The 11,376-nt window shown below is 42.7% G+C and overlaps 1 protein-coding gene across 1 annotated transcript; it reads right to left on the reverse strand.

The window, feature by feature from the left end:
- Nucleotides 1-5,956: 5,956 nt before the first annotated feature.
- Nucleotides 5,957-10,095, reverse strand: LOC119330569 (perakine reductase-like). The gene is made up of 7 exons (XM_037603680.1): nucleotides 9,936-10,095; nucleotides 9,649-9,816; nucleotides 8,839-9,042; nucleotides 8,593-8,765; nucleotides 7,664-7,760; nucleotides 7,428-7,581; nucleotides 5,957-6,365 (listed from the first exon to the last, which is right to left on the reverse strand). The coding sequence occupies exons 1-7, from the start codon at nucleotides 9,984-9,986 to the stop codon at nucleotides 6,187-6,189; spliced, it is 1,026 nt and encodes a 341-aa protein (XP_037459577.1). The 5' UTR covers nucleotides 9,987-10,095; the 3' UTR covers nucleotides 5,957-6,186.
- Nucleotides 10,096-11,376: the final 1,281 nt, after the last annotated feature.

Below are 11,376 nucleotides of genomic sequence, written 5' to 3' on the forward strand. Positions count from 1 at the left end.
TCCACTGGTACCTAAGAAAGTAATCAAAAATCTTTCCTCCTCATTTTGCAAGGTCAATGCCATGGGAGAAACAAAGGTGGACTTACCCCCCAAAGGAAATAAGAAGCAGAAGGCCAATACCTCCAAGGACTCCTCTACCACACTCAGGAATGCTGCCGCAAAGGACCAGGCCAACACCTAGTTATAGGGTTGTGGTTGTGCTAGTAGAGAGTACCTGTTCTGGAATCTTTTGTTTGGATAAGAACCTTTGTTCAGAGATAATTTTGTATTGGCATCACTGCTTGATGTTCCTGGACTTGCTTGCTATATATTCAGTAATCCCACTTTGGCACTATGGGCACCTCATGGAATGTGTTAAATTGGAATATTAGAGGTCTGAATGATGATAAGAAATGGTCTGCTTTATCCAATAAAATTGAAGAATCTGCATGTTCTATTCTGTGTTTGCAAGAAACCAAAAGAGAACATTTTGATATTCAATACTTGAAGCATTTCTGTCCAAAATATCTTTCCAAATTTGATTATCTGCCTTCAGTGGGGGCATCTGGAGGTCTCCTTGTAGTATGGAATGACCAGTTCTTCTCAGGGAATACCATTCTTAAAAATGACTACTCTATCACCATTGAATTCACTTCCAAGAGGTCTGGGGAGATTTGGACCCTCACTAATATCTATGGCCCCTGTCAACATGATCTTCGCCCCAATTTCATCAATTGGTTCCAAAATTTACAGATGGATGATGATCAAAACTGGTTGGTACTTGGAGATTTCAACTACATTCGATATCCTCAAAACAGAAATAAATCAGGGGGAATGTTCAAGATATGTTACTGTTCAATGAAGCTATTAACTACCTGGCACTACTTGAAATCCCTCTTAAAGGCAGAAACTTCACTTGGAGCAATATGCAAAATGCTCCTCTTCTGGAAAAATTGGACTCGTTTTTCACATCAGAGGCATGGACCCTATCTTATCCAGATACAACAGCTATTCCATTGGCTAGGACCACTTCCGATCATACTCCTTGTGTTATGAAGATTGGCACATCAATTCCAAAATCAAACATCTTCAGATTTGAAAATTATTGGCTTGAGCACAGTCAATTTAAACAAGTGGTCAAAGACATATGGGATCAACAAGTTCCTGAGACTGATAGTTCTAAGATTATTTCTGCCAAATTTAAGAGACTTAGGAAAGGTCTCAAAAACTGGTCCAAGCAAATTTCTCAAAGCAATCATCAGGAACACCAATGAAGTCATCTTCTTTCTGGATCAACTGGAGGAGTACAAGCCACTTTCTAGAGAAGAATCTGATGGCAGAAACTGCCTCAAAGTCCACCTTGCTAGAGTGCTTAAATTCCAGAAAATCTATTGGAAGCAGAGGGCTACTATTAGAGCTATTAAAGTGGGTGAAGCAAATGCCAAGTACTTTCAAGCCAAAGCAATAATTAAGTTGAGGAATAATAGTATTGCTATGCTCAAGGACTCCAATGGTGTTGAACACAAGGATCATCAAACCAAAGTTGCTATACTATACAATGCTTTCAAGGACAGATTGGGTACTATTAAGCAAACCAGCAATCCACTTCTGTTGCACACTCTCCTCCAAAAAGATCAGCTGCTCCATGATCTGGAAGCCCCTTTACACATGCAGAAATTGATAACATCATCAAGGAAATGCCCAAGGACAAAGCCCCAGGACCAGATGGATTTAATGCTACTTTCCTCAAAGCCTGATGGGATATTGTAGCACCAGATTTTTACTCTCTCATTAGAGATTTCCATGAGGGAAGAGCAAGTATTCAGAGCATCAACTATTCTTACATTACATTGATACCCAAAAACAGCTCTGCAGCCACTCCAAGTGAATTCAGACCCATCTCACTACTGAACTGTACACTCAAGATTATCACCAAGCTGCTAGCTAACAGATTACAAAAGGTTATCTTGAGATTGATACATAAGAATCAGTATGGTTTCCTTAACAATAGAAGTATACAAGATTGCCTGGCTTGGGCCTATGAATATTTGCACCAGTGCATCAGTCCAAGAAGGAGATAATTCTACTCAAACTGGACTTTGAGAAAGCATTTGACCTTCTTAATCATGACACCATCATTGAGATTATGGAAGCCAAAGGCTTTGGACAGAAATGGATCAACTGGATCAAGCAAATATACAGCACCGGCTTCTCCTCAGTCCTTCTTAATGGCGTCCCAGGCAAGCAATTCCTTTGCAAAAGTGGTGTGAGACAAGGAGACCCACTCTCTCCTTTAATATTTGTGATTGCAGCTGATCTTCTACAGTCCATGATGAATGAAGCTATGAATAATGCTCTCATTGAAGCACCCATCAAGCATGCCACCTATCCTGACTTTCCAATCATCCAGTATGCTGATGACACAGTCCTGGTCCTCCCTGCTATCCCCAGCCAGTTGATGCACATCAAAAACCTACTTCTGCACTTTGCAACTTACACGGGTCTGAAAGTGAATTATGCCAAGTCAATCTTGATTGCAATCAACACTCCAGAGAACAAAATGCAAGCTTTGTCAGAGTTAATGGGCTATCAGATTGGCTCCTTCCCACTACCATATCTTGGAATGCCCCTCAGCATCCACAAGCCTAGAGTGGTTGATTTCTTTCCATTACTTAAGAGAATTGAGACAAGATTACAAGGATGTTCTACTCTGCTCTCATATGGTGATAAGCTGGTACTCATTAGATTTGTGTTTGCAAGTATGCCTATCTTCTTCATGAGCATCCTTGCCATCCCAATGACTGTGGTGCAGCAGCTCAATAAGTACCTCAGACAATGCTTTTGGAGAAAATATGGTTCTGAGGAAAAAACACCAGCACTGATTGCATGGGACAAAGCATGTCTCCCAAAATCCCATGGTGGCTTGGGAATCCTTGACATCACAACGCATAATCAGGCTCTTCTCATGAAGTTCTTGCACAATTTCCTCAATAAACAAGACCTCCCCTGGGTAAAGATGATATGGGAGTCCCACTACACTGACCATGTACCTGGAGCAAAAGCATCTGGATCCTTTTGGTGGAAAGACATCTTGAAACTGCTACCAACATTTAAACAATTCTCTCACTGTAAGGCTGGCATTGGTGACACGATTAGGTTTTGGAAGGACCCTTGGCAGGATGTACAACTTCAAATGAAATACCCAGAACTTTTCTCCTTTGCCATTCAAATGGATATCACATTGCAGAAGGCGCTTCAAACTAATACCACTGAAGATATCTTTCACCGGCCTTTATCCTCCATTGCCCACCAACAGTACCTGGAGTTGCAAACTCTTCTACTCAGCCATGATTCTATGGAGCACAATGATACCTGGACATACAAATGGACGACCCCAAATTACTCATCTATCAAGATGTACAAGTGTTTGATGGGACCAACCAATACTCACTTCCTCTTCACGATCCTCTGGAAAGCATCAAATCTACTCAGGCACAAAATCTTCTTCTGGTTACTACTACATGACAGAGTCAACTCCAGGAATCTCTTGAAAAGAAAATCAATGGCCCTGAGATCTTATGACTGTACACTATGCAATGATAGGACGGAAGAAACATCTCACCACTTGTTTTGGGACTGCCCCGTGCACTGTTGGAACTTTATTATGCCTGCTAAGAGTAGAGGTATTTCAAGCTTTGATGAATTCTGTCTGGCCCCACGGTCCTCCCAAAGGAGTTTGGAGTTGACATCATTATTGCGGGATGTTGGAGCATTTGGTCCGTACGAAATGACAAGATTTTCAATCAGGCAGTTGCTCACCCGATGTGCTGGAAATATTACATGCGAGAAGGTCTCAAGGTGCTCATGATTAGAGCCAAGGCCACCAAGGCAAATAAGATTCAGCTCTGGCTAGATAACAATTTGTAAATTTTACTATGTTTGAACCCTCTGGCATTGGCTGAGGCCTTCTGACATTTGTACTTGTATATATTTAATTTTTAATGAAAATATACCGTAGAACTATTGTTCTACGGTCAGGGGGTCAAAAAAAAAGACAATGGTTTGGGGTTCAAGGACCTATACTGTTTAACCTTCAATGCTTGCAAGGCAAGTCTGGAGGCTACTACGGACCTCTGAATCACTGTGTGCTTGAGTGTTACACAAAAAATATTTCCCGCTACTTGAAGTCCACCGACGACAAAATAGGCCCAAGGAAGATGGGGGAGACCCAAGGCCACTACTCGAAGTCCGGCAATTCCTAAACGGCGCCTTAAGCGCCCGTTTTAGTTATTTATGCATTCGGGCGCACACCCTCCCGCCGCACTGGGTCGGCCCATTCTTTCTTCTTTGTTGTTGTTTCTAAAACGCAAAAAACTGCTCGCGTGGGGCAAGATTCAAACTGGAGACCTCTATAGTACAAGTGCTCTGCCATAGCCAGTCTGCCACCTTAGTATTCGATATCTCTCACAGCCTTTTCACCCTTTTGTTTCTATATTCTTTCTTTTTTTCCTATGAACGATTTTGTTCAGTTTTTTCCTTCTTTTTCCCTTTTTTTCTTTTCTGCTAAGTGCATGAACCTTTTTTTTCAAATTCTTGAACTTTATTTCAAATCGGTGAACTTTTTTTTTCAAAATCGATGAACCTCTTTTCAAATCGATGAACTATTTTCAAATCGGTGAACTTTTTTCCCCATTCGATGAACTTTTTTCAAACTCCCTGAACTTTTATCAAATTCGGTGAACTTTTTTTCAAAATCAATGAACGTTTTTTCAAATCGATACACCATTATTTCAAAGATGATGAACTATTTTCAAATCGGTGAACTTTTTTCTAAATTCAATGAACTTTTTTCAAACTCCATGAACTTTTATCAAATTCGATGAACTTTTTTTCAAAATGGATGAACCATTTTTTAAATTGATGAACCATTTTTTTCAAAGTCAATGCACTACTTTCAAATCGGTGAACTTTTTTCAAACTCAATGAAATTTTTCAAATTCGGTGAACTTATTTTCAATTTTGTGAACTTTTCTTCAAATATGATGAACCTATTCAAATTCATGAATTTATTGTAAATAGTTTGTAAAATTAAGTGATACAGTGCAGATGCAATTAATAGCGTGGCTGCGCGTTTTTATACTGTTGGCGCTTCAAGAATTCATTGAAGTTAAGTTGTTCTATTGGTTAGGCACACTCGTACGTTAATTTCACTGCGCAGCATTCGGAGCGGTCTTAGCAACCAGGCGCGTCGACCTTGTTGGGCCAGGCGCAGGTGGGCAGCGCGTGGGCGCCAGTACGCGTTACCAGCGCTAAAGGCGCGGCTTAGGGCATCTCCATTGCATAGACGCTTGGATAGACGCTTATGGATAAAAAATAAAAGGATTATTCTCTGGCGCTCGTGTAAGAGCCTTGACCTACAATGCTGAGATGCTTCGAGACGCTAGTTCACCTAGGCAAAACCAGCTACTCGTGAACTGTAGGCGCCCGCTGCCAAGTCTAACATCGGTGCCTTGGAGGCGCCAGGATTTTTTCTCTGCACAGACGAAACGGCCAGGATTTTGGTTCCTAGCGTCCATGATAAGCACCGCGTCGTACATGCCCTTAGGAGCTCCCTCGAAGTCCACCGGGGATACATGACACATCATCATCTTGGGCCGCAAGACATGGACTCTGCTACTCCTAACCGACTCGGGACCTGTAACTATGTCTCTTTATTTTGTAAGCGGGGCTGCACTGCATTCAAACCATCAGCCATTACGTTTAAGTACTTCATTTTCTGCAACGACACGCATAAGTCGGAGCTTGCCTGTTCGACGTCGTGGTGGGTCAGGAAGTTGTATGTGGACTCTGTCAGTAATCTCATTCAGTCATGCGTGGAAACATTACAGCAGTAGCAATTTTCAATGAATGATACTACCCAACAAACCTAATTTCACTCCTGATATGACAGCAAAAGAAAATGTGCAGCAGAAAAGAGTTTAACTTGAATTCGACACCTTTTATCTTTTATCATGTGTGGCAACTGACACATCCCACAAAATCAATGTCATCTGTTGTTTCAGGTACAATGTTTCCCTATTCTTGAGTATGGACAAGCTTGATTCTTTCACATTGCCCCCCTTGAATGTACGTGTCCAGCAAGGTGGAAACAAATTCAGCGTAACGCGGTAAGACGGTCCTGGATTTCCGAGTGAGGATGCAAAATGACTACTTTAGAGGTGGAGTGTTTGCAACCCTCCAAGAATAAGGCTCCAGGATTCCAATGATCCTGGACCCAGCCACCTCGCTAGCAGGGAAAGCAGCTGAGATTTCTTCCAGGTCTTCCTTGCTCAGCTTTACCTTTACAGCCTCGATGTTATCATCAAGGTTCTTCAGTTTTGTTGTTCCTAGATTCAAAGAACAGTTAGGCACTTACACATAAATTAAATGGACACAGCTGCTAAGTTTTGCCGTAATGAAAATGATTGCACTTCTGTAACCTCCATTTTGTTGAGAAAACTGCTTGTTTGAGTACAAGGGAAGGGAAGAAGCGTGTAAATTATTTTGCTATTCGAAGAAACACGATAACAACTAGAAAGTTAATATCCACTACGGGTTCCATGGCACCGCCTCCAAAAATTCCAAACTATTTATACCATAGATTTGAAACGAGATATCTACAAATTAAAGCTTATTTTGGGTCTATTTGTTTGAGTTGTGATGATATTTAGACCTATACATCTGTAGTGTAATTTTCATAAATTCATACATCGTATCTGTAAAACTGTGGCACCACCAATTTTAAGATCCTAGATCCGCCACTGATCCAACATACAAATATAAGTAAGGAGATGATGAAAATTCGGAGGTCAAGATGCTAAAACCTAATTGCAAAAATGAGCAGGGCATGTGCCTGAAACTGACATTATGACAACCAACAGGCAAGGCCCAACTGGTTAACTGTGCAAGACATTCCTCAAGATGACTCGCTCTTATAGTGCGTGGTGATATTGGCTGATGCTAGCTTTAGACTGGTTATGCTTAAGAAATGCATCGTTTAGATGAGAACAAATTTCATCAGTATTAAAGACAGAAATGAAACTATGCACTACGGCATATTCAGCTAATGCAATATCTTGCACTGTCCTGGAAAACATGCAAAAACTGTTAGGCATCATCGCGGTTTACGCTTAGAGCGCGGAAATTAGTGCAACAACGCGGCAAAGTACAATGCATCGGCTCGGCACCAATAGCTTCTAGGTACAAATTTTGTCACTTTTGTTCAATTTCAGAGAAGTCTTCCAGTTGATTCATTATCAGAAATATTTGTCATGCTTGAAAGGTTCAGATGTAGACTAGTTGCAAGACCCTGTTTTTATAGGATGGGTACAAGATCATATTAAGTTTGATAATAGGGAGTATTTGAGAGAAGAGCACTACTAATTCATAGCATATATTGAAAACGGTACCAGGGATTGGAACGACATCATCCCCTTGATGAAGAACCCAGGCAAGAGCAAGTTGAGCAGGTGTGCAGCCATACTTGGTGGACAACATTTCGAGTCGTGTATACAGAACTTTATTCTTCTCCAGGTTTTCTCCAGTATACCGAGGATGTTTGGACTGCAACGGGGTAGATGAGACAGTCACACAAATAACATCACCTCTCCGTGGAAGAAGATTATACTAGCCTAACTTTTCTTACCAGTAAACTCCCTGGTGGTAAGCTCTCTACGGCTGCCCTGCCAGCAAAGAAACCACGGCCAAGTGGGCTGTATGGAACAACTCCGATGCCAAGCTCCCTGAATGCAAATACGTCACATGACAAAGGGAAGTCTGAAGACGCCACAAACAAAGTGTAAAATGGCTTGCAGGCCACCCCGGACATGAAGAGTAGGAAGAAATCCATGTCAATATGTCCCGTAACTTCCAAATCGAAAAAAAATGAGTCCAATGGGGGAGCGGCGACAAGGGTGAGATAACAGGATTTAACTCCTGACAGGATATGAAACCCTGGCCAGCAGGGATGCAGCAATGCAACCTTACCACTCAGTTCTCTATAAATCCCAAACAATGCCAAAAAAAATATCCCTGAACTGCATTACTTGAAAGAATCTTTATATCATTTTCGCTTAATACTTATGGGTCCAACATGCAAAATATAATATGACAGAGACAATGTCATGGTGTCATGCCATATGCAAACCAGAGTTTGTTGATTGAGCCAGATGGAGTGATTTTCATGTAATCAACCATGTAAGACATAACAGCGAACTCCTTTTTTTTTACTACTAAACTTAAAAAGTTGGTAGCAGTAGCTTACGTATATAAGCACTATTCGACCAGGGATCAGCTAAGCACAGCTGCCCAAGTGCGTAGATGCATAGCTTACTTAAATAATTACTTATTCACCTCAATTTTTCTGAATGATTTGGAATGATGTTGTCAGTGAATTTACTGTTGAATACAATACTAATAAAACATCCTTGGTTTGAGATCCAGTAAACCTAATTAAAACTCCGAGTATAAGTACTGATGAAAAAATGTATGAAAGGAATATGTACGCTGGGTTTTCTGGAATTAAAGTAGAAAAGACTGTTTGTAAAAAGTATATAGGACTGGGACTGGATGAACCTGCATAGTGGTATAATATCTTCCTCTATATCCCTGGTCCACAGTGACCACTCCATCTGCACTGCGGTGATCGGATGAACCGCGTGTGCCCGTCTAATGGTATCAGCACTAGCCTCAGACAAGCCAACATACTTGACTTTCCCTTCTTCAACCAACTTCTTCAGTTCCCCCATCTACACATGCCCAATGAAGAAGTCAGACAAGTTATGAAATTCAGAGCATGATTACTCGGTGGATGATACAGACAGTTTCCTCTATAGGCACTGACTGGTCGATGCGATGCTGGAAATATAGGTCGACGTAGTCCATGGCCAGGCGCTCGAGGCTTGCTTCGCAACATGTGCGCACGTACTCTGGAGTGCCCTTCACAAGCATGCCACCGGCGTCGAATCCTGCGATGCCACACTTGGTGGCCACTTGAACCCTTTCACGAGGCACTTGCCTCAGTGCCTGCTCAAGACATTTACACCACATCACTCATCAAGTTACAGAGAAGAAAGCAGCAATTTAACTTGTCGGTGCATTCTGACTTAATGCAATGTGTCTAGTGGCCGACCTTAGTGCAGACAACTGAAGATCAAGACCCCTCCAATGCTATGCTAAACACAAAACAAAAATACAATGAGATCTAAACACGCTCTAGCATCTCTACCTTTTGTTTTTGCCACTCTAAGTTTTGCCCATTTCTTATGCCACTCTAGCTCTTGACACTTCACTTTTGCCACTCTAAACTTTTGACAATACATCACAATTGCCATTTCGTGGCAAAAGCAAAATTTTGATACATTGTCAAGAGTTAAGAGTAGCAAAAGTGAAATGTCAAATTTTAGAGTGTCATAAGCAAAATGGACAAAAGCTGAAGTGGCCAAAACAAAAAAATTCCTCATATCTGACGGTCTCCAGAGGACGCGATGAACGGTGCGCGCGCGACCGATCCGGCGCTCAGATGGGTCGACCCACGCGGAGCACCGGCCATTTTCACCGCCCCTCAGCCGAACAAAGCACAAACACAGCATATTCGAGCTTGGAGAGGAAGAACAAGATGAGGATTTTCACCTTTCCGAGCAGGACCTCGTTGGTGTGTGGGCCATAAGCATCGGCGGTGTCGAAGAAGGTGACGCCGGCGTCGAAGGCGCGCCGTATGACGGCGACGCCAGCATCCTCCGGCACCGGATCGTTGTACACCCCGGTGAGGCCCATGCATCCGAACCCGATCTTGGACACCTACCTCGCAAATGGCACACGCCCAACTCATCATTCGATCCTGCAGTTTCATATTTCCCCGCAGATTTGCGAGCAGATTCGAGGGGGGTCGAAGGTGGGATTTCCAGTTGGTTTGTTACCTCGAGGCCCTGCGTGCCAAGCTTCACTCTGGCCATCTGGCTCTGCTCCATGGAGTAGCAACAAGGCACAGGAGGAAGAAGACTGGGAGGAGAGGACCTCGCCGGCTGACTTGGTACGGGTTGGCGCAAGTGTTTCTTCCCGGATTTGTTATTGCTTGTGGGTGGATGCCGCCCAAGACATCGTCTTCTACGTCAAATCAAAAAAGAAAAAAAAATCGTCTTCAGCAGAGATAAGTTCGTTTTATTCCCCTCAATTATAAGGTTTGGGACAAATCACCCCCTAACATTTTAATTTTTAATTTTTTGCAAAAGAGACCCATATCTATTATAAAAGTTTTATAAAATATCTCCATCATAATAAAAATTACATCGATGTCCATGGACCACTTAAGAGCCACTACCATGGCCAGAACAAGTCGTCGATGTGTTGCCACTGGTTGCCTCCTGTAGCCAGCCTAGCCTTGTCATTGACAGACGAAACGTCTTCATGCAGGTGCCCCTAAGGATCAGCGTTCTGGAGCCCTGTCGTCGTGGTTTAACCCTTAAATCAAATCCGAAGTGTCTAACATCATAAGTTGTCATCGCGAATGCGGAGCCAGAAACCCTAACCTCGTCGTCCCAAGAGATGGCACGAATGTACACCGAAGCTTTGTCGACTCTGTCCCAATGGATGAACTTGAGGAGAATCCTGTTGGAAAAATAACCTGTAGGTAATAATAAAGTTGTTATTATTATCTTCCCATGCTCATGATTAAGTTATGTTCTGTGCGAGAAGGCTATGGAGAGTGCGGATCATCTGATCTTCTCCTGCCCATTCATGGCGTCTTTCTGGAGAAGGGTTGGCATCGACATCACTGATGCAGCGATGGACAACCTGGATCGGCTGGCTTCATGGGCGAGCTCGATGGTCCGCTCCGCTCCTGAATTCTCTATGTTGTGTTGCTCGCACTTGTGGAAACACCGAAATGCTGTGGTGTTTCAGAGGCAACACCCCTCTCTTGCTCGGATGCTTGGCTGCTGTCGGGAAGATGCTCTCTTTTGGCGTGGTCGCCTGAAGGGGACTTGTCGAACACATGTCGACACTTGGATGATGGCCTTGGAGTAGCAGTATGTGTGCTAGGTGAAAGGGTCGAGAAGAGGTGTCTAGAGGGGGGGGTGATTAGACACTAAGTGCCAAAAGTTGCAGTTTTTAATATTCTTAAGTTTAAGTGGAGTTTAAGCACAAGTTTAACAAACACAATACATATCAAGCAAGCATGCAATGAGTATATGAGCAGCGGAAAGTAAAGCATGCAACTTGCAAGAATGTAAAGAGAAGGGTTTGGAGTATTCAAACGCAATTGGAGACACAGATGTTTTTGTCATGGTTCCGATAGGTGGTGTTATCGTACATCCACATTGATGGAGACTTCAACCCATGGAGGGTAACGGTTGCACGAGT

Source organism: Triticum dicoccoides, chromosome 7A (assembly GCF_002162155.2).
Source record: "Triticum dicoccoides isolate Atlit2015 ecotype Zavitan chromosome 7A, WEW_v2.0, whole genome shotgun sequence".
NCBI lineage: Eukaryota > Viridiplantae > Streptophyta > Magnoliopsida > Poales > Poaceae > Triticum > Triticum dicoccoides.